This window comes from Leptonotus elevatus, chromosome 13, assembly GCF_054856555.1.
Source record: "Leptonotus elevatus isolate MCC_2025b chromosome 13, RoL_Lele_1.0, whole genome shotgun sequence".
Classification (NCBI taxonomy): domain Eukaryota; kingdom Metazoa; phylum Chordata; class Actinopteri; order Syngnathiformes; family Syngnathidae; genus Leptonotus; species Leptonotus elevatus.
In genome coordinates, this window is record NC_141251.1 from 11,058,663 (window position 1) to 11,081,923 (window position 23,261).

Here is a 23,261-nt window from a genome sequence, read left to right on the forward strand (position 1 = left end):
TCCTCTAATAAAACACGTTTTTTTTATTAATAAAAAGACACATTTATTCCAAATCCATATCACAAACATCAAGCATTACAAAACGGCAATGTTTCAGCATAGATAATCACCAAGAACGCATGGGGGGGGGGGGGGGGGATGTTATAACTGTGCCACGTCAGTTCTGACGTAAATAGTTATTCGGTTGTGATGGAGATTGAACAAAAAAACAAGCAGAAACAATAAACAAGTTGTTTGAGCCAGTCCTGCTCTACAGGATTACTGTGCAGAGTGAAATCCACTAGAATCCAGTGTGGCTTTAGAATAATCTCATCAGAACTGCAACAGTGCCACGCTACTACAGAGCACCCAAGCCTGTTAGCCCTGATGAGAGCCTATAGTGAAGGAACATGGGGAAATATGTAAGAGAAATGAAACAATCCTTGTTAATTATACTAAACACAACAACTTCTACATGTTGTACATAAACCATTTACCAGCCTGCTGCCTACAGAAGTTGAATTCACTATCAAAAAGAAGTCTAGCAAAATACACAGGAAGTAAACATTGCATATTAAGTAACAAAACTCCCGGAGTAAGTCTTCATATAAAGCTCTGTGACACAAAGCCATTAGTAAAGTTAGCTTTTTCCTAGGTTCAAAGCAAGCCTGAGTTCAAACATTGCATATTATGCAATTGGTACTTTATGAAAATAATACGCACCTCTGCCACCTATGATAAATATGCTCTCCTGATTAATGGAAAGCAAGTGCTACACTGGTAAACCTTGCATACTTATACACATTCACCATCATTTTGCAAACTGTTACCCAATTGGACAGACATGTCCAAGAGGACTCAGTATGGAGCAAACTTTTGTCTCTCAGACTTTTTGACGCCAGAGCTCGCTAGTTTTGCAGTGTAAGGGGCTAAACCCTGTGCTAGGCTGCTAGCGGCTGCTGGGTGGACAGCCAGAACGGGAAGTGTTTTCATGCCAAGCAGGCTGGAAACAGGAACGGCATAGTGGGGATTTTGGAGGGCCTGGAAGGTGGCGGGAGAGTGGACGTTAATGTTGGTGGGGGCAGAGGTGGTGGCCGCCAGAACGGCTAGAGAGGTAGCAGCGTTGGAGGCGGTGGAAGCAGACTGAGCATAGCTCATGTTGAGGTCAACTGGGGTCGCGGCGGAAGCAGCCTGCATGGTGTATTTAGCCATCTCTAAGCTGCACGCCGTGATGTTGGAGGGGATGTTGAGACGGTGTGAGGTTAAGAGAAGACAATGGGACGTGAAGGGACAGAAAGTGGGTAAGACAACAGAGAAGGGGAGAGAGAGGAGAAAACAAGAGTCAGAGTAGCAATGTGTTAAAAAGCAGAGACAACCAGGATGTTTTTTTTTATGTAGTCAAGAGGCTAAATCAGTTAGCTGCAACAAATCCAATCTGCCCTCACAAACGCTTGGTTGACTGTCATGTCAGAGTGGACTGTGCAGCCCTGCTTTAAATGGTGGTTGTGGATCATGTCTTACCTGGCACTGATGAGGTACTGGGCCACGCTAATGCTTGCCGGTGAGCCTGTGATGATGACTTGGCGCATGGCTGAGCCATCAGTGGCGCTGGCAATTTTGATGTGAGCACCTGAGACCTGGCGAATTTCATTGATCTTGCTGCCTTGTCTTCCAATTATGCAGCCAATAAACTAGAAGAGCGGGAGAATGAAAGAACTTACATAGCAAATGAGCTCATGTTTCTCCCTTCACAGGAATAATATCACAGGGGAGCAACTAAACCCCCCCCCCCAAAAAAAAAGCACCACAGTGAATCCTTAAAATGCATGGGTTCCCAGTTGTTAACTCAGATTGTGGGAAGATATTACGTACATCACATTTTTAGGGATTATGCAAAATGTGTGCCAAACCCACACAAGCCAGTAGTAGACCACTGAAATATTGAGCGGGTCGCACATGTGTTTTCATCGGTTTGTCAATTAGCAGGCTACTTCTCGACGGACGATGAGGTTTCATGGTTCTATTGATAGGGGGATAAAATAGTTCAAGGCCATCAATCTTTCAGTGATGGGTGCCCATTTTTTGGACAAATGGCGGGAAACCTTGAAAAACTGGCGGCCTAAGCATTGACGGAAGTGATTTTTCTTATACCAACTAAATCCTCAATAACCGAGTCAATGCCAACTAAACTCTTCCAGAACTGTGAAATGTAATAAAATCTCATTTCTAATACTTAAAGGTGAAGTCTACCTTGAATGTGAGGCATTGTAAAGTGCTTTGGGCACCATATGGTGTAGTTAAAGCGCTATATAAAAAGCAGTCCATTTACCATTTAAACATTTCTCAATAATATGTAATATGGTACCTCACTAGTCTAAATATGACATTCTGATTAATATTACATTTGTGGAATATTAGTTATACAGCAAAATCCAGCCGTTTTTATCCATCTCAGGGGGCGGCCATTTTGCCACTTGCTTTTGACTGAAGATGACATCACAGTTGCTCAGGGCTCAGGCAGCGACCAATCACAGCTCACATGTTTTCTGAAGCTGAGCTGTGATTGGTTGCTACCTGAGACCTGAGCAACATGGATGTAATTTTCACTTGACAGTAAGTGGCAAAATGGCTGCCTCCTGATATTGATAAAGACTGCTGGATTTTGCTGCTTAACTCACATTATGTCACTTAATTAAGTTTGTTTATTTGGAAAAACATTATTTCACCAGCCCTGCGATTGGCTGGCAACCAGTTCAGGGTGTACCCCGCCTACTGCCCGAAGCCAGCTGGGATAGGCTCCAGCAACCCCCGCGACCCTTGTGAGGACAAGCAGTACAGAAAATGGATGGATGGATGGATTATTTCACCACTCATCCGTTCATCACAATAATACGATGATGGCGAGACAGACTGGTGAAATTTACTTGAAAATAACGATGGCTTGATTATTACAGTTTGTTTCGGCTTGAAATAATGACGGATTAATGCTTAAACAAACACATGAACCTCATAAGGCTGTCGAGAGCATAGTTGAATGAAAGAAGCAGACGATACAGTTCTTGCATCGAAATTCCTGGTGGCCAAACATTCCTTATCAAAGCTAGCCACCGAGACAGTGCTAATAAAGTACGTAGCATCCAGGTTTTTGATGTGAATTTTAGTACTGCCACGACACAAACAACGAGACACTCACATCATTAGGTATTGCCAGCTCCTGTGAACTTGTGGGTACATCCAATCCTGCAAAGTAGGACACAGAACGCTAACAAACTGCATGGCACTAATGGCTTCCACTATTATGATATAACAAGTTGACCTACTTTTAGTAGTTATTACTTTTGATAACATGGAAGTAACAAAAATAAGTTTTCTAGGCACATTACGTATATTTTTAACACACATTCTATCCACATATTTCACACGGCTACAGTTCTAATGCTTTAATGTCATATACAGCATGACTTCTTTTACATCAGCCCTCCATGTGGTGCAGGTTCAGTTAGTTGTGGCAGACTTGAAAATGTCGGTTGATGATGTCAGGGATAGTCTGAGCCAAAATACTGTTAGATTTTGAGGGGAGATGTTGTTGGATGGGAGGGTTGGGGGTTTAAAAGATTGGGATTTGTTTCAGATGGTGAAATTGGACAAATGGATTTGTACTTTCAGATGATTGGAAATAGTAATAAATGGTTAAATATTCACAAATGTGAAAATATTTGTCATTTTCACATTTTCCGCTTCGATATTTTATTGAGACTTTATGGACCAAAGTATTTATATATGCCTCCACTGGGATTATTAATTTATCAAGGGTTGTGCGGGACAAGCCTATATGACCTCTGACCTCAAAGGCTCCTTTATAGAAATGGAAAATGATTTCCGCATCAACTGTATTTCCCCTCCCATTGGTTTCCCCCTACTTTTGTCTATACAGTCTATACGCTTTGCCCACACTAACCCGCTTTCACAATTTGTTTTGATCTCCACTCGTGCTTCATAAGATGTGGCCACTAACAATTGACCTGAGAGAGTGAATGACCTCTAATAGAATGGAGGCATCCCTATACTCTCTCTAATGTGACAGGGCTGTTTGATGTTGTGATTGGAAGAGGAGTGACAACAGAGGGATCGATGGTCTTCCCCGGGGAGCCGTGGGTACGTACCAGGGAAGGTAGGGTTGCTCTGCCCAAGGGAAGGGAGGGAAATATGCTGCATAGCCAACTGGTGAAGCTTGGTCAACTGCAGGGTAGGAAGGAAGTTAGAGCTAACCAATCAAACTGGATTATTTCAGAGGAGCTGACAGCTACAATACAGAGACAATCTGAAGTTCACAAACATCACAGATGGTGTCAGTGAGAAGATTCATTTCTTTCAGAAAGCATGCTGGATTCTCATGGAAGTAGTCTGAAAATACAGTCACATCTCTGGCTACACAACTACAACTTGATCATAAAGGGACTACCTTTACATTTTGATTTCAATCAGAGCATGCTGCTAATTTGTGTTAGTGTTAGTAATGTTGACAAATCAGTTTCATTGATGCTGAGACGGGTTAAGAAAGGGGATCGTTGGGATTGGTGGGAGTGGGCAGAGTTGGACAGAAAGGGGAGGAGTCAGTCATTTAAAGGAGCACACTTACATCTTGATGAGCAAAAGCATATTGCCCTGGAAGTGCAAATGCCTGGATAGTATAAGAGAAGAGATGTAAATACATGTCACCTGACATACAAAGTCACATATGAGCAACAAAAGTAAACTCAGGCATTAGTGCTTTATTGAAAAGCCATGCCCTCATTTTTACATAGTCAATCGCTGTAATGGGTTTGATGGAATGTCATCGATATGTCATCTGATGTTTACCCCATTTTGACCATGCCAGAAATGCAATAACAGATGTCTGATAAATCAGAGCAGCCTGTGCCAAATCCAGGACAGCGGCAAGCTGGTTAATGGAAAACATCAGCTTGAGTCACGGTATCGTTTATGTTTATAATGTAGATGGGTATCATTTATCTCCGTCACAGATGAGCTACATTGTTAAATGTGTTTTAATCACACTATTTCCTCATCTTAGTACTAGGGGTGTCAAAATGAGTGTGTTAATTTTTAGTTAATTTAAAGTTCCTTTAACACCACTAATTTTTTTAATGTGCGATTAATGACCGCCCCTTACTGGGGGAATACCAGTCGCAACGCAGCTGACACATCCACGTCTAAAATTAGCAGTAATACATTTAATAATAATGTATATATTTGTGAGACTGGGGTCAAGTTGTATTTTACAATTTAAAAAATGTACAGAATTTTACAAGTTACTTCATGTTGATTAGATAGCTCTTGAGAAAAGAAAAATGCATTGATCCGTCACCAACGTCTTACCAATGCAATTATGCCATCTAGTGGCAGCAAAATGACTTCAACACAAATCAATATTACACTCGTTTTTTACCGTACAGTACAACTTTTTAATTTTAACTCAGTTTTATGAATTATTATGAAATTACTGTATCAATGACTAAAAGATGCAGCCATATTTCCATTAGCTTAACATATTTTCCTCTTTTATGTTAACAAGAGTATGAAACGTAGAAAAAATATTTTCTTGTAATTTTTACTGTACATTTAGAACAGATATAAAATTTGCGATTAATTGTGAGTTAACTATTGAAGTCATGCGATTAATACCATTTAAAAATCGCCTGAGACCCCTAATACTTATATTTGTTTAATATGAAGGTGTTACTGCCCTTCTAGTGTCATAATAACCACTAAACCCTTTAGACACCTTAGACCCCACATTTTGTCTTCATTCATTTATCAACATATTGTATGTCCAATCATCCATGACAATTTCAGCAGTAAAGGTGAATGAAAACTAGCCCTAAAAAGCAGCATTTTCAATTTTCTGTATTCGCAAAAAGGCAAAGCTGACATATACATGGAACTTACTTGTGCAGAGTGCTGCTGTGCTAATACTGCATGGGCTCCAACATGCATGGCCTTTGGACGGTAGGGAATCGTTGCTCCTTTTGGAGGAGACTAAAGACAAAGTCATGAAAACCCAGAATATTTTAGATAAAGAACTCTTACTAAGACTGATGCATTTTACATCACTTATATCACTCAATTAATCTTTTAATAGCCGTCTAATCGCTTGAGAAGGTTACATGGACCTTGCATGCCACAGATGAAATAAACTCTTAACTTATAAGACTTTAAATTTTTCTAGCATGAGGGTAATGGCGCCCTTGCCAAGGGGGATGGTAAGAAAGATAAATTAATGATCCCAACTCCTTCACTCTGTAAACACAAACTATGCACTGACATATAGTGAAACATCTATTGTGATAATGATTCATGATATTATGTAATAATAACCCAGCTAATTGGTAGCAGCTTCACTAATGCAAAGGTGAGTTGATTTAAAGCTTATTAAGTAGCTAATTAATTTTGTGCTCTGAATGAAATTATCACTTCAGTAATAATGGCTTAATGGTTGAAAGGGTCTATTGCATTGGCAATATATATGCATATATAGCAGTGGTTCTTAACCTGGGTTCCATCAAACCCCAGGGGTTCGGTGAATCAGTGGCAGAGGTCAAGACACACACCTAACTCAAATAATTCATGATGATACGCCCCGCTTTGCCATCATGACTACAGGTGATCACACTACATTGCTTGGCCTATCTGTGCTGTACGGTGTGTTCAGTAGTCGACTGTTGTGATGCTACGTTGTGTGATTTCTTTATTATTGTAATCCCTTCATACTATATCGAGCTAAAAAGAAAGTGGTCGGATGAATATGTGCAATATGAGGTCACGGAACGTATGGTGTTCCACAGGGTTCAATACTGGGGCCACTGCTGTTTTTATTCTATCTGCTGCCCCGCTGTTCCATTTAGCTATCTAGCAAAACTAAAGGAACACTAGCATGGAGATGGAAATACAAGAATACAACACTTTCTGAATTCAAGGTAAAGAGAGCCACATTCGATGTGAAGGCTACTCTCCCTGTTAAATTTGTTCACCAGTAAACCGTATTTCTACACTCTAAAAAGAGAATTGTTATACTTATTCAAGTTGAATTGTTGACCAACAGAATTGCTTCAAAAAACAGACGATTGAATTCAGTTCATCCAAAGTGAATATATTAAATTTAATTAATTATGAGTACATTAAACTTAATATATTCACTTTGGATTACCTTTGGATTAATTTAATTCAAGTGAATATATTAAGTTTAACTAAATCATAATTAATTAAACTTAATATATTCACTTTGGATTACCGATAACTTAATTCAATCGTGTTATCAATTGTAGCCATTTTTTTGTAGTTGGTCAACAATTCAATTTGTAATCTTAAATTGATTCATCAATTCTCTATTTAGAGGGTATGTCTTGAATTGAAAAAAAAAACACACTTCTTATTTTTCAATAAAGAATTGTTGGTGAATGTACATAGGAAACTTGTGGGGTTAAGTACCTCCAACAAGGTTAAGAACCACTGATATATAGTATAATGAAAAACATCATTACTAGTAAAAGTGTAGACATGTATTGTCTGGTGATTCTGCAGGTCATTGTCCAATTATATGTGCAGTGCAGCTCAACTGTAACCTCAATGTAATGCTTTTTCCGCAACACTGAACAGACAAACAAATGTAGCACTGATGTGTGTCTAAACAACGATCATGAAGAGCTGTTTGACAGGACATACCTCCAGCATGATGGAGCAGATGTGTCGCACACACTGAGTGATGGCCTGCGGAGTGCCAGAGATTGTGACAGCCCTTTCGGTCGAATCCGGCAGCATGTCTCCTGCCACCTGAACCTGGGCCCCTGTGGTCTTGACATCGCCAGACAACAGAGCAAAATGGCTATTTATTGCCAGAAAGAGCACACCATCCCATAAAATTGAAATGCAGTCTCAAGCACCTGCAGCTTTACCCCAATAAGATTCGGACATGCAAGGAGCAGCTGCAAGGCAAATAGAAGCGTGTGCACCAATATTTAAAGAGGTGCACATAAATAATCTCCAGTCAGAATGGCTTTTCAGCCTCTGCACAAGCTTAGTCATTCAGTTTCTCATATGCAGCTAGCGACGCAATTCCACAAAATGCATGGACAGGAAAGTCATGGAGGCTTGACTGAAGTGTATGATATTTGAGGACACTTGATGCCAGAACATCAGGTAGAAGGTGGTCTCTTCTCATTCGTATGCAGACAAACAACTTCCTGAGAAAAAATTGCAGAAACAAAAAAGGCCTCCTACCTCGCGGATCTCTTTGATCTTAGATCCTCCTTTTCCAATCAGTGAGCCACACTGGCTCCCTGGGAAAACCAAGCGAAGTGTCACAGGCGGATTGCTTGTCACGTTGCTGTTTGTCATTGCCGCCGTTATATCCTGCGGAGAAGTCAACAAGGCACTGTCGATATTAGCACTAACTTTGAATTGTAACTATAAGGGATGTCAGCAATACTGACCTCCTCAAACTTTTGTGCAATCATGGAGAAAGCTCTGAAGATTCCCTCGGTGGGTCCTGTGATAGTTACTATCCTCTCGGGAGACGATCCCTCTGATATGTTGATGCGAGCGCCACTCTGAGAAAAATGAAAAAGAAAATGTCTAATCTAATTCCAATGCTGTTCTACGCAGACCTGTGAGAACATGCCATGTGAGACTGTTTACTTCTTACCTCCTCTCTCATTTTCTTCACCGTTTCCCCTTTCTGGAAGCAAATAAAGTAGATTCATTGATTCCATCCATCTTAAACATGGCAGTGACACAATGAATGATGTCTGATTTTAAAATTAACTTACCTTTCCAATTATACTGCCAACTTCCTGTAATGAAAAGAAGCCTTAAATAACAGCAATAACAAGCTCGAAAATAAATGGGTATTATGAAAACATGGACTCCAATACTACAGTGAATTAAATCCTGCATTCCACGTTGGTCAATTACCTTTCCATGCATCAACAGCCTCAGTGTCAGTGTAACGTTCAGGGTCCCATCTGAGGCCATTTCTTCTTTCTCAGACATGCCCTGTGTTCTCACACCTTGTGTATAAATACTCTGCAAATGAATTCAAAGAGTTTAGGCAAGAGATGTAGATGGATAGATGATGCAGACATTGAGGTCATGACTTTCCCTCCTAAACGCCCTTGGAAATGTATTATTTCCGGTTTGCCATCGTGACTTCTTGGGAAAATGTCTTCAGACTAAAAGGGTTTAAAAATGAATAATAATAATATAATGGCTGTATCATCAGCCTATCAATCTCCAGCAGAAATAAAACTGATTTATATATATAAAGATGTTCAGAACCTCATCAAGGGACTGAGTCTGGACCAGTGAGGTTTTTCCTCCTGATCCTGTAGTGAGTGCGGGGAAGATAAGCCTATCACGAGGTGCAATCTTCACATGGGACCAAGTCTTTGGTTCAGGCTTAACGCAAGATGTGTGACTCCCTTGGATATGATAAGACACAAAGGACGCCACTGTGGAGAGCCGGCAATCAAGTGATATGTGTGTGATGGTCTCCAATGCACTGACACACAATTTCAGCTCGGAAGACGCTGTGAATCAAATCTTTGTTGTCTATGCAGAACAAATGAAGAATGTTTGGAGGCATTCAATGTCGGAAGAGAGGCTTCTTGCTATTAACACACAGAGAGACAGAAGACTTTTTACCAGATAAGATTACCATACTTTATGTTGCTACTAATATAGATAGTTTTATTTTCCTTATTTATAGAAAGAAGAAACCCTTAAGTATTCTTGGAGTGTGCTGACCTCCCCTGCGGCTAATGCTATTGTATCTGACCCATAGCACTTTTTGTGTAAAACGTATTTGCCTCTGTATCAGAATGATCAACATCAATGAAGAGAAATTTAGTGAGACTTTTTGCGTGAAGTCTCATTTAAACCCTGCTAACTCAAGCAAAGGTACAATAGATTGATTCCCTGAGGCGTCATGGAGGTAAAAAGGGGAAGGAAGCGTGGCTACATGCTATTGGTGTACTTGTTAATCCAGATTCGTCTAGTCCTAGGCAGGATTTTGTGTACACAATTACATTTGTAATACATGACCAGTGACCCGCCCACAGATCCCTTTTCGGATACTTACATAAACCACTGAATGACAAATTCCTCACTGCCATTCCAAACCTAAAAGGAAACAAAAAAAAGAGAGATGATTTGACTTTATTCTTGGCGGATTTGCCAGAATTAAATCTGATGATTAGATAATGAGTTTTTACTCTGAAATTGTCCTGTCATATTCCTATGTTGATTCTAAACAAATTACCAAATCCAATTAATACCGTTGAGGTTGTTTAGCTGTCAACAATGAGCTTTTTTCCCCACCCCTGTGTATTATTATAAAATTACAGTAGCAATATCAAATAAACAGCAACATCTCTTCCTAATCCTATAGGCCAGGATTTGTTTAGTTAATGCTAAGACCCTTTTGACCCATTTCTGTCACCTCTCGTATGTCAGCGCCTACTCAAGACTTTCGAACAAAACATTGGCGCACAATGGCGGCCACAGTGTATACAACATCATAAACACAATTAAAACAGTCTATTAATCATCCAGGAAGGTGGATTGCTTTATGGTTTTGAAAATGGTAATAAAGAGGTAATTTTATTTTGCATAGCATGAAAGAATGCATTTTGGAGGAATGTAATATCTTGCATCAGTTTATAAGGTTAGTAAAGTAACTTTAATGCACCAAAGTGAAGACAAACAGCCAACTTAAACCATTTCCACTCACTAATGGAAGTCAGGATTTGTACATAGGTACAAAGATGCGCATTCTTTCATGGCCAACGTTACCGTTGTCTGTAACACTGCCGGATGTCCAAAGTAGATGGTGAACACCCCACCCCTTGTAATTGTATCCCGATGGAGGCCTAATGCAATGCAAAATATTTTTAGAAAAATGCTATATACTGACCTTATGTGTAAACCATTCACTCCTTTCCTTTATGTCGGGCAGCTCCTAATGGAATAACCTCTTAGTTTGTTGTCCGTGTTCAATGTTTACTTCCTTTGTTGTCAGTTATCCACAGAGTGGACAGATGGCTCTCTGTGCCCTTAGACTGGCTGGAGCGGAGGCTGGCTTTGCTATTAGTCCTTCAGCTTAGCCCAAGATAAGCCCCTACACAGGGCAAGTGAACCCACATCTCTTGCCTAATTCTCCCGTCCCTGCCACCAAAGAGGCGTTCCTCCACACGAAGATCCACGGACTGGAGAGGCCTAAGGGCAGTTCAAAGAGTCTCTTTTGCTGGCCGCTGTCCAGACACAGATAGCTCAATCTGCAGCTAGGGCCGCCGCAAGAAAAAAGGACAAAAAATGAAGCTTTTTATTAAATATAAAAACATTATCACAAAAAAAAAGAAAAGAAAAGAAAAGAAAAGAAAAAATATAGTTATTTGATATTGTTTGTGAATAAATTTTCAAGGCTAAATTTTTTTTTAAATATATGAAATTGGTTCGTTGTACTTGGAGCCAGACTAATTGAGGGCTGGAAAGGACAATGTGGCTTTGGAGGTATTTAGTGATGTTAAACACAATGTCCTCGTGGGGTGCTTCCCCCCTCTCTCTGCCTTTCCCTCCCCCACACCAAGCCCCTCTGCCCTGGAAATGAGGCCATATGAGATACAATACAGCCCTTCTGCACAGAAAAATGTATTCAGCTGAGCTTCAAAATTGTGAGGGAAGTGAATCAGTGAAGCATAAGTGGCATATTTAATTACTATTCACTGTGTTGCACGGAAACAATGATGGCCGCTGTGAGCCTCATGGCTGTCTTTTAGACATCTGAGCACTGCTCAGCAGTTCAATACAACTCCCGAGTAGTTCTTCTGTGACTAAAACTGTTTGTCATGAGAATAAAAAGGGCATATGTGGGTACTTTTTTTTTGTTAAGTGAGAAAGTAAAACGAAAAGGTCATAAATTAAAGAAAGAAGGTCAATAAAAGTTCATTCTAATTCTACAAGGAATTGTATCGCTATCGTTTGAGATGATAAAACATTTCAATTCCAAATCACTTGTGTCTAATCCCCCCCTCCTGTGTTGATGGGTCTGTTGAGGCTGGGATTATATGTAATGAGATTACTGTGGAGGGATTACTTAAAATTTATTACTGTAACTAGTTCCACTTAGATTTAAAGACCTACAATATACATCCTAAACAAATGCTGACTCCTCACAGGTCAGATAAAGTAACAGTTTAAGCCACTCTGTTTTAGGATTAAAACCAGCAATAGAGTACTGTTTAGGGATGTTCGATACCACTTTTCTTTTAGACTCATACCAGTACACAGTAAATTTTGTAGAATATATTTTACTCTAAACTGAGTCTATTTGGTCCCCACTCAAATTTACACTTGAAGAGAGTAAAAAAAAGAAAAAAAAAGGAAAGGGTTGAGGAACAAATCCACAACTTCAGGTTGGGAGACTGCCGATCTACTCCCCGAGCCATGCAGCTCCTGCTGTGTGTTAGTATATCGCTCGTGTCAGCTGGAATCTTCATAACAGACCAAAAACAATGTGTTTGGTCTCCTCTTGGATATAAGCACACAGCAGGAGTGGCATAGCTAAGATGGTAGAGTGACAGTCTCCCAAACTGAAGGAGTTTGTGCCTCAACCCTTGAGTGACTTTTTTTTCCATTTCTTTATCTTACTTTCCAAGTGTAAATATTACTCTAAACTGAGTCTATTTGGTCCCACTCTAAATTGAGTCAAATTTACTCTGCAGAATTTACTGTGTATTCAACTCTTGAGTAGTCACCAATACCTATACAGACTACCGATACCACTAGTACTTTTGATACATTAACAAAAAGACAGATAATTTTTGAAGACCAATAAATCCCAATATATCATTTTTTCCTTTAAAATTTCATGAAATTAATTGCAGTTTTCTATTCTTCTAATTTCTAGATTCTTCTAGAAGAAAACTCATTTTTAACTATAATGTATTATCATTATATTTCCATTCGTCCTATTTATATACTGCTTATCTTCACAGAATACATAAGTGTTCAATAATTTCATAGTTTTTAAATGTTATTTACAGTTAGAGGTGCAGCAGTTGACCAATGGATCAATAGTAAATCAATTGGCAAATTAATCAATAATTATTTTCATAATAGAATTGAAATAGTTTTTCAACGTGGGGTGCAGTCAAAAAGATTCTACTGATTAATACATACTACAGGTATATACGTCGAGTGTAATATCGTCAAAAGATGTTTGGATGCCCCTTGAAATTGGTTAATCAACTACAAGAGAGGGCATTGGATGCCCCTCTGAGGTGGGTGGGTCACCACCCAGTTGGCTCCCCCCCCTTAGCACATCACTGTTTGTAACTTTAATAATAATAGCAATTGCTGTTAAAGTGAAAAAAGCGGGACCTTGGTCTCGTGTTATTCATGGGATTGTGAAACTAAAACATGGTCAGCGGACTTTGAGCGTGGAAATCAATCAATAACAGTCTTCATTCTAGCAGCTGTGAGGGTTAAACTGCGTCAAGCACGGACACTTCCCCGTATCGCAAGACGCGCGATGGACTTCCACAAACTTAACTCTTTGGAAACGTTTAAGGAGGTGTGGAGTTATTATGGTTACGGAGAAAGCCTGGAGGACGTGCTTGAAGGGGAGTTCGCGCGGATTAAAGGTAATAATTGTGTCCTCTTGTGAATTGCTGTGAGTTGTTTCTAGTTAACTATCAGTACAGTGCAGTTCTTGTTATCCTACAAAGGCACTGTATATCTGGATCATGCAGCAACTACTTTGTACCCGGAATCACTGGTCAGGAGTTACTGCCTGGATATTTCAAGGAACATTTACGGTATGTAAAGCAACATTTGTTTTTATTTGTGAAACACTAAAATTGATATACGGCATCATCTTCCTAATAGGAAACCCTCACAGCCACAACCCCAGCAGCAGGTTGACACATGAGACCGTGGAGAGGGTCAGATACAGGTGAGCTCCAATCATGCCCTAAGACACATTCCAAATATGCCCATGTGCCCTCTTTGGAACTACCTTGCATGAAATGACTTAAAAAATAAATAAATAAGAGAGATCATTTTCTTTCAGGATATTGCAGCATTTCAACACCACCCCTGAGGAGTACTCAGTGATTTTCACTTCTGGCTGTACAGCCGCTATCAAATTAGCGGCAGAGGTCTTCCCCTGGAGGTCGCAGACAGAAAGCGAGGCGGGCAGTCACTTCTGCTACCTCACTGACAACCATACATCTGTTGTTGGCGTAAGAGGACTAACATCTAACCGGGGAGTAGTAACCCTGCCCGTCTCCCCCCAGGAAGTGGAAAATAGGGCAAAAGATAAGACTCCGGGTGAAGATGCGGTTTGTCAGACGCCACATCTCTTCTGCTACCCGGCACAGAGCAACTTCTCAGGGACAAAGTACCCCCTTAGCCATGTAGAAGGCATCCAGGCAAGACGTCTTTATCCAGCGTGTGACCATGGAGGCCAGTGGTTTGTGCTGCTGGATGCAGCCTCGCTTGTCAGCTGTTCTCCTCTAAACCTACAAGACTGCCCTGCTGATTTTATTCCCATCTCCTTCTACAAGATATTTGGCTTCCCTACAGGTCTAGGGGCTCTTCTTGTCCGCAACAACGCAGCAGGCATACTAAAAAAGACTTATTTTGGAGGAGGCACAGCAGCGGCTTACATTTCTGGAGGAGATTATTATGTGCAGGCTGCAAACCTTTCTGACAGGTAAAGCCGTGAACAACATTGCCGAGCATAGACAGTCTCTGAAAACACCCTAACTTTGCACATTCATACCCTGTAATGTCATGTTTGTTTGTTTTCTTGAATAAGATTTGAAGATGGCACTGTCTCGTTTTTGGACATCATCGCCCTCAACCACAGTTTTGAAGCGTTATACAAGATCACAGGTAAATAACGGTGACACAACAAACGCAGGGGGAACAACAGTCCTCTGTTCCTTTTCTATCTTTCAGGGGGAATGCAAAACATACAACAGCACACCTTTGGCTTAGCACGTTACACTTACATGCTTCTGTCAAGTCTTTGCCATGGCAACGGGCGACCAGTGGCCCAGATCTACACACAAGGCCAATTTGACAATCAGAGCACCCAAGGCGCAATACTAAACTTCAACCTTATCGACTCGCATGGAGGAATAATTGGATATTCTCAGGTGCATATTTTGAATTGCTCATGCCATATGAAGTAAAAAAAAAAAGTTATATATATATATGTATATATATACATATACCATGTGTGGTGGATGCATTGGCAGCATTTATGAGTGCCATAATATTTTTCCTACAGGTAGACAGAATGGCGAGTTTGTACAACATTCATGTGCGCACTGGTTGCTTTTGCAACACTGGAGCCTGTCAGAGCTTTCTTGGGCTCACAAATCAACAGATGAGGAGAAACTTTGATGTAAAAAAAATTGCGAAATGCATGAATACGCTACAGTATTTCAAAATATGTGCTTGTTGAATGGAACTTTGTCTTTTTCTTTTTCAGGCCGGCCACGTCTGCGGAGACACCATCGACTTGGTGGATGGGCAGCCGACCGGATCTGTTCGCGTGTCATTTGGCTACATGTCATCGTTTGACGACTGTCAAAAATTCCTGAGTTTTGTTGCCGAGTGCTTTGTGAAGAAACCAGTGACAGTAGACCATGCCAGGCTAGAGAGGCTTAAATCAGCTAGCATATCAAATGAAGAGACAACAGTCAAAATGAATGATGTAAAACACAAAGTTGAAGAAAAGAAGAAAGTTTCGCATAAGGGATTTGAACCTGTGCACTCACACAGCCGTGAGGGGCCTTATACGCTGACCAACATCTACATATATCCCATCAAATCATGTGGTGCATTTGAGGTGTGAGCATCCACTTCGTCTTCTTATTTCACTGTTTTAAATTTATTATTATTATTATTATTATATATTTTTAATTTTTTTATTATTATTATTATTAATAATAATAATAATAATTTATTTTTATTTCACTATGTGCATTTCAACCTTCTCTATATTTACACAGTGCATTTGTCATTTATTCTAGACCCAGGACTGGCCAGTAGGACCTCAGGGTTTACTATATGACAGAAGCTGGATGGTGGTAAATGGAAATGGCGTGTGCTTGAGTCAGAAAAGAGAGCCACGCTTATGCCTCATTCGCCCACAAGTTCATCTGTCCTCAAACGAATTGCTCCTGCAGGCATCAAGTCAGTCAGTCAGTCGTCAGCTTTCTGAGAGTGACACACTGCTCAAGCAAACCAAAAAAGATGTCAATCAGCCTGTAATTTTTCTTTCTTAAAGGATTTTTCCTACTGTCCTTGCAGGGATGAATACCATTTCTGTTCCACTGGAAATCAGGACTGAAACGCACGCAAGCTTTCCAGTATGTCAGAGTAAAGTTTGTGGTGACAGGTGAGCTGTGGACAGGAAACAACTCGTATTTGTTTGATATTCATACTTGCCACTAGTAGTATTATATTCTCCTTTTACAGCACTCTAGACTGCACCTTTTCGACTACAAATTACATTTTAAAGCCTCATAACTTCTACGAAACTCACATTTCTCAATTTTTATAGGAAATGAAACAATGACTAAGAGGTGTTGTTGATGCATTTTGATGACCCAAAGTTTTTAAAAAGGGGAAGTCAAGCCAAAAAAATTCTCGACAATAATAACTAGTTATATGCGCCCCATCAAACACGGCATTTTGGTTAATATTGTGTGTATGGAATATGAAATAAGCAGCAAAAACCACCCTTTTTAATCCATTCCAATGGGCGGCCATTTTGCCACTTGTTGTGGAATGAAAATGGCATCACAGTTGCTCCGGGCTCAGGTAATGAACAATCACCTATTTTCTGGGGTTGGTCATGTGACAGTTGCAAGCTGAGCTCTTAGGCACTGTGATGTCATTTTTCAGTTGACAGCAAGTGTCAAAATGGCCGGCCTGAGATGGATAGAAATGAGTGGTTTTGATGCTTAATTCATATTCCACAAACTCAAATTTAATATGAATGCTATATTTGGCGGGGATGTATAGACCATTTTATTGATAAGAACGGTAACTTGACTTCTCCTTTCAACGGCTACGTAAATGTTGATTCTTGGATTAGATTTTGTACAAAGTCTACTATCTTCTCTTTCCGCTATCAAACTGTGTATGCCCGGGGGGGTTTCCTCAACACAAATCCTCCTGCTTTCCCCAGGGTGGAGACTATCGACTGTGGTGATGAGGCTGCATCGTGGCTTTCAGACTTGCTTGGACAGCCATGCCGCCTGATAAGACAAAGTCCTGATTTTACTCGACACATAAACAGGAAGTCTGATTCAGGTACATTTTACTATGCTCCATATTCCAACACTTTAATCTTACTTCTAGGATGGATCAAAGGGCCACACTATAAACTTAATTCATCCAGTTTTGATACTCATTAGGGTATCATACCCCAGCCGACGTTGGCTTTTTGACCTTTTGAGTTGTGTTACAAATACAAACGACAAAACAAATATTTTCGTTTTTGGACAGTTTAGAGTCTATATAAATCTAACAAAAATCTAATCTTTTTGGAATATGGAAAACCTGAGGACCTGCAGAATTCCCATACAAAGCGGGAGATGCGATTCAAAAATGCTAACCATTAGTCTATCTCAGGGGTGTGCAGTGACCTTTAGAGGGGCAGGTGCTCAAAGCAACAAAAAAAGGGCACATTATAACGTGCCTGCACTATCCACAAGGGGTGTTAAAAAAATGGATTTGGCAATATATCGCGATATTACAGTGCGCAATTCTCAAATCAATTCAATATGCGGCCGAATCAATTTTTAAACATCACTTTTTGATGGAAATATTCAACAAAATGTCTTACTTCGGGTTTGGTTCACACTTTAAGCATGGAAGAATGTTATATTGATGGAACATTAAGCCTTCATTATTTTTATTTCGGTGCTGTTCAAACATGAAACAGACTGCAACCTGTTTGTTAAATACAGTGGCTTATAAGAATGAAGTTTCAGATAAATAAATACATTTTCATACAAACCTTACATTGTACATGTACAAGTTTACTGATAAGTATTTTCTAAATTTGAGTACAAGAAAAAAATAGCAATAATCCATTTGTGATTCGAATCGGGATTAATCGGCATCGAGTTGTGATATGGATCGAATCGCCAGACACTACGCAATTCACACCCCTACTATCTATTACCACTTGGGGGTTCGAACCCATGTCACCACCGAGCCGCCATGTGTGTGTAGAGGGTTGGGGGGTGCTTAAAGTAGATGAAACAGCTCAAGAAATTGTTAGAGGGTGTCTATGTAGATGCAGTATGTGTGTGCGTACGGTGTGTGTGTGTGTGGTTGGGGTATCAATTCTTAATTTAAATAATGGCTAACGATAAACCACACATAATGAAACTGTTGTTTGTCTGCAATTCCAATGCCAATCACCATAAAAACGTTTTGATATTTGTGTATGAAGAATCATTTATGAACAACAAATTTAAATGAATAAAAAAATGTACATTTTAAATAACACAATTAGGATTTTCCTATAGAGCAAGTAGCATAAAAAAAATTCTTACTTTACATTTAGCTTGATTCAGGTAAAAGCAAATGCCTTTTATTATTTTTCTGCAGGTGTAGATGTTAATATTTCATTATTGGGACTGTACCCAACAATTACTGTAACTGCCACATCTCAGCAAGTTACATTGTTTGTTTTTGATAAAACGCTGTGATTGTTGTTGTTTCTTCTTCTTCTTTTTTTTTGGGGGGGGGGGGGTCCCCCCTAATTTCTGAACACACTGCTTACCTGTTTCTTATTAGGACCTTACTCTGACCGCAAACCCCCCAAAACAAGCTATTAGTTAAAATAAAAACAAAGATCATGTAGCAATTTCCACATATATTTTGAAGTATATTTCAATTCAGTCTTCAGGAAGATTTTATTAAATTCTGAGCGAGGATACAAATTCCGACATATTCTATGTACCTTAAACGCATCAGTAGTTGGAGCAGAAGCTCCATGACCCGTCCCAATGGAAGAGGAATGTTAGTTTTACCGGGGATTTTTGCGCGGCGAAAGTGGATGGGAAGGATCGTGGTCTTTATGAAACTGAGCGTGACATCTTCCCCGCGTCCTCAGAACCAACTGCGCCCAAATTTCAGACTTCATCGTAGTTGCGAGACTGATTACAACTTGTGTCACTACATTTCAATTGAAGCTAGGCTAGCACGCAGCATGCTCTGTGATCATGTCTACAAGATCGATCAAATAAAGGCATTAGTTTTGCTTGAGTTTTCTGCATTCAATAACCATGGCTTTTGTTTACTGTGAGGGAGACTACGTAAATACAAACGGAGAGACCAACTTACCGACCGCAGGTGTAGTGGCGAGCGACCTGGCAAAATGGGGCGCGTCTCGGAGTATGGCGTCATCCAAAGATAACATAATAATAATTTGTTTTATGTCAATTATGTTGCTGAATTTTAGTTTTGAAAGGTATAAACTACTTTCACAAACTATTGTTTTTAAATATAAAATAGATAAATACATAAATAAATAAAAGGACAAAGGGGCACCTTTTGGGCCACCTTTTGTGATGCCCCGGCACCCATAGTTGGGTTATTTTTGACCCAACTGTTTTTAGAGTGTAGATGGCAAACTGAAACCTCATCAATAAACATCAGTGGCAGAACTACATGTTAGACAAGAGTCAGGCCGGGCTGACGTGCGCAAGTCAAAATGCCAGGGCCGATTTTTTTGTGACTTCCATACTTTACCTTACTGTCTTTAATTAGGTGCTAAAGAGATTTAGCGCTCTAGTGATTAAAGGGGACGGGTTTTTTTTGTTTTGTGTTTACAATAAAGTTTTCTATGTAGCCCCACTAGTTTCAATACGGCATTCTGTTTAATATTGTGTTAGTGGAATATGAGTTAAGAAGCAAAATCCAGCCGTTTTGATCCACCTCAGTGCAGCTTCAGAAAACAGGTGAGCTCTGACTGGTTGTTGCCTGAGCCCTGAGCAACATTGACGTCATCTTCAGTCGACAGCAAGTGGCGAAATGGCCGCCCACTGAGATGGATAAAAACGGCAGGATTTTGCGTCATAACTCATATTCCAAAAATGGAATATTAATCAGAATGTCATGTTTAGACTAGTAATGTCACATATAACATAGTATTGTCAAGAAATATTTAAGGTTGACTTCCACTTTAAACAATATGTTCAATGACGGTATATTTGATCGATATCACTCCCTATTTAATTGAGCGCGCACAGGCTCAATATTGAGTAAAAGCAAATATTCTGAATGTGCAATATGTGTACAGTAATTCCTCCACCTTGTCGAGTAGAATTTCAATTTTCACACTCAATGAGGATTTCCAGCAGAGATGAGTGCCTGAAATAGATGGGTAATATAAAGTATTTTCCTTCCAGCCGTCACTTCTTCGTCACTCTCCCTGGTGAATGAAGCTCAGTATCTGATGATCAACCGTACAAGTGTGGAGCTCATTCAAAAAGTAATGAGCAGCAGGTTTGAACACATGCTGTCTTATTCAAAATACTCAATGTGCACTTTGTGCAGTAAAAAGACATCAGGATGTGACGCCTCTACATTTACATAACATTGGATCATTCGGAGAGCGCAACAAAATAACATGCTATTTCCACGATTCCCTTCAAAGGCAAGACTATCCCGAGGTCGACACACAAAACATCATCAGTCGGTTCCGATCCAATTTCGTCATCTCGGGGGTTGAACCATTTGAAGAAGATAATTGGTCACACTTGATTATTGGCAACATTCGATTCATGGTGAGATGACGTCTTCGTATGTGTTGGAAGTAGATTCTTGAAAAGCTAATTATGCCTCTTGTGTGATAAATCTAAAGGTCAGAGGTCAATGCGCACGGTGCCAAATGGTTGGAGTTGACCAGAACACTGGGACCAAAACAAAAGAGCCTCTGATGTCTCTCTCTACGTACCGCGATGGAAAGGTGAGTCAAGGCCAAGCGATTTCATCGCATCCCGTCCTACAAGTCAGTACTTAATATTTGGTTCTACATCACACTGTTTGTTATTTCTGGCATTTCCAGGTGACATTTGGCGTGTACTTGACCCATCAGTTGCCAGAAGGTTCACCGACAGCTGGTGTCCTCAGTGCTGGCGCCCACATACTGCCAGAGCCCCGTGCTTCTGAAACTGTTCCTCCATCTTCACCGGCATCTCTTTCTTCAGCAAACGCTAAGGTCTTACCTTAAAGATTAAGGAGACTTCTGTCGTGATTGCAAATAGGCTACCTGTTGAGCATGCACAGGGATCTTATTTTATATACTGTTGTTTGCTGTTTAATTTGGTAGCAGCCTGTCAGAAGTGTTGAACGTTGTTTTCAATATCTGAGCATTGAGTCTACAATATGACTATATATGTGTGCATGTGTGTGGGAGTGAGCGTTTAATTCTTGTTTAAGGAAATGAAGTGCTAATTTGATGAATACTCAAATATTCATGACAAATTTCCAACGTGAATGAACAACTTCTGGCAGGCACGAAATTTCAGGCTTGATGCAATCACTGGTGCTCATTTTAACCTGCTCAACAATTCTTCCTCTGGTTATTCCAATGGAGCTTTATAGAGTTTTTATTCCAAACACACCGCTCATCCTGCTGCTAGAAATCCAAGGCAGACTTTTCGCTGGGAAGAAGAAAACTACCAGACAGGTTATATCCACCTTCATCAAACATTTACTGAAAACAAAAAAAACTAAACTAAACAAAAACTAGTGGTGAGCAAAACTGTATTTCCTGAAAAACTGTGTAAGCTCAGATTGCTCAAATGACCATATATGATATATTCCATGTTAAAGATCACAATTAACTAATTGACTCTAAAAGTGACCAAATACTTAAGACCAGGATTTGCAGAATATAGGCCGTGGACCCAAAGTGGGCTTTTTATTGGGTCAGCAGCGACTGCTGAAGTAAAACACTGTGAGCTATTTTATTGGTCATTTTAGCAGGTACACCATTGTTTTGCACTTTATGTATTGTACTGTTGGCTGTATCAGGCCCTGAGGGGTAATTTCAACATTGGCGATTTCCCAGTGGGCTGGGCTGCTATATGCACTGCTCGTAGCTGCCATTCCAGTCCACACATTAATTTCCTCCGGCCCACGGGACCGTTTTTGAAATCAGCAAATAAAAAGTGTTCACAATATTTAAATCTATCGCCTGTTCATATAAATGTAGGCTACTGATATGGCAAGGTAGGCCATTTATTTTATATAGCGCACTGATCGAATTACCTTTATTACTAGGGTTGTTATGAAGTCGCAGAACCAGTAACAATAACAACTTTTACACCCTGTTTATCTGTACAAAATACAAATTCATAGTGAGCTTTAGTGATGGCAAAATGAAGCTTCATGAAGCACTTGTAATATTTTTTGACTCCCCTAGATGGTGCTCTTGATTTAAATATAAAGGCTAGTGCAAAGGAAATTGATTACATTTCCACTGCATCTTTCAACCAAGAGTGACATCGAGAGGAGTCAAAAAATATTACAAGTGCTTCATGAAGCTTCATTTTGCCATCACTAGTGAGCTCTGCGATTGTAAAGTTGGCGTCAGTCCGCTAAGTAGTGCACCGGAAAGAATGTGAATAATTTTCAAATAAGAGCCTGAACAGGAAGTACTGTATTAACTGCCCTAATGTTGCAGACTTAACATCAATTGATACATTTTGTCAAGTGCCTTATGTACACTCGCCTATTGGTCTCTGTTTGTCCATTTTAACTATTTATGTTCTCATACTAATTCAAGTAAACACTGGTCGTGATCTTGTAAGCACATTCAATTTGGTTTTTTGATCGAATTTGAAAGGAATGGTAAACTATTTTAGATTGCTACACTAGTAAGGTTAAAGTTAAAATGTTGTATCTTCATTAAAACTTTGTGAAGTGAGCTGATTTGAACCATAAAACCCCAGGGCTGAAAATAAGTCACAGTTGTTGAAAAGGCTGCTGGACTGTGAATTCAATTAACCACCATCAAAACAACCACTTCCTGTTTGCTGTTAATTGCCTTATGAAACCATATTGTTTGTGTTTGTGTACAAATGGTCCATGGCTAGCATTTAAAAATGTCTTGTGTGAGTGTGTGAAGGCATAATAAGGCAATAAATATATTTATTACAGCTTTTTGATTCGCTTTTATTGAA

General features: G+C 39.8%; 2 protein-coding genes across 6 annotated transcripts; one reads left to right on the forward strand and one right to left on the reverse strand.

The window, feature by feature from the left end:
- Positions 1–19,462, reverse strand: LOC147163800 (poly(rC)-binding protein 3). Of its 3 annotated transcripts, none has more exons than XM_086092363.1 (15): positions 19,414–19,462; positions 10,949–11,315; positions 10,115–10,155; positions 8,950–9,060; positions 8,805–8,828; positions 8,681–8,713; positions 8,469–8,585; positions 8,257–8,388; positions 7,702–7,830; positions 5,929–6,018; positions 4,619–4,660; positions 4,143–4,218; positions 3,173–3,219; positions 1,501–1,670; positions 1–374 (listed from the first exon to the last, which is right to left on the reverse strand). In XM_086092363.1, the coding sequence occupies exons 4-15, from the start codon at positions 9,025–9,027 to the stop codon at positions 338–340; spliced, it is 975 nt and encodes a 324-aa protein (XP_085948489.1). In that variant the 5' UTR covers positions 9,028–9,060; positions 10,115–10,155; positions 10,949–11,315; positions 19,414–19,462; the 3' UTR covers positions 1–337. The 3 variants fall into 3 exon arrangements, with proteins under 3 accessions (XP_085948489.1, XP_085948487.1, XP_085948488.1); XM_086092361.1 differs by having other exon boundaries at positions 1–1,198; XM_086092362.1 differs by lacking the exon at positions 19,414–19,462 and having other exon boundaries at positions 1–1,198; positions 10,949–11,532.
- Positions 13,413–23,240, forward strand: mocos (molybdenum cofactor sulfurase). 3 transcript variants are annotated; one of them, XM_086092359.1, is made up of 15 exons: positions 13,413–13,676; positions 13,761–13,850; positions 13,921–13,987; positions 14,105–14,749; positions 14,855–14,931; positions 14,998–15,197; positions 15,332–15,448; positions 15,536–15,895; positions 16,080–16,242; positions 16,360–16,447; positions 17,243–17,367; positions 20,481–20,577; positions 20,729–20,858; positions 20,936–21,040; positions 21,140–23,240. In XM_086092359.1, exons 1-15 carry the CDS (start codon positions 13,565–13,567, stop codon positions 21,302–21,304), a joined length of 2,541 nt encoding a protein of 846 aa, XP_085948485.1. In that variant the 5' UTR covers positions 13,413–13,564; the 3' UTR covers positions 21,305–23,240. The 3 variants fall into 3 exon arrangements, 2 of the variants coding, with proteins under 2 accessions (XP_085948485.1, XP_085948486.1); XM_086092360.1 differs by having other exon boundaries at positions 13,785–13,850; XR_015096803.1 differs by lacking the exon at positions 21,140–23,240 and having other exon boundaries at positions 20,481–20,563.
- Positions 23,241–23,261: the final 21 nt, after the last annotated feature.

Excerpts from the sequence above, each read along its gene's own strand:
- LOC147163800 (XM_086092361.1), bottom strand. The coding sequence starts at position 9,027 with ATGTCTGAGAAAGAAGAAATGGCCTCAGATGGGACCCTGAACGTTACA. Across the intron at positions 8,714-8,804 it reads TTGGCAGTATAATTGGAAAG|AAAGGGGAAACGGTGAAGAA; the intron begins GTAAGTTAATTT and ends ATTTGCTTCCAG. Across the intron at positions 8,586-8,680 it reads TGAAGAAAATGAGAGAGGAG|AGTGGCGCTCGCATCAACAT; the intron begins GTAAGAAGTAAA and ends CATTTTTCTCAG.
- mocos (XM_086092359.1), top strand. The coding sequence starts at position 13,565 with ATGGACTTCCACAAACTTAACTCTTTGGAAACGTTTAAGGAGGTGTGG. Across the intron at positions 13,988-14,104 it reads GTGGAGAGGGTCAGATACAG|GATATTGCAGCATTTCAACA; the intron begins GTGAGCTCCAAT and ends ATTTTCTTTCAG. Across the intron at positions 16,448-17,242 it reads AGTAAAGTTTGTGGTGACAG|GGTGGAGACTATCGACTGTG; the intron begins GTGAGCTGTGGA and ends TGCTTTCCCCAG.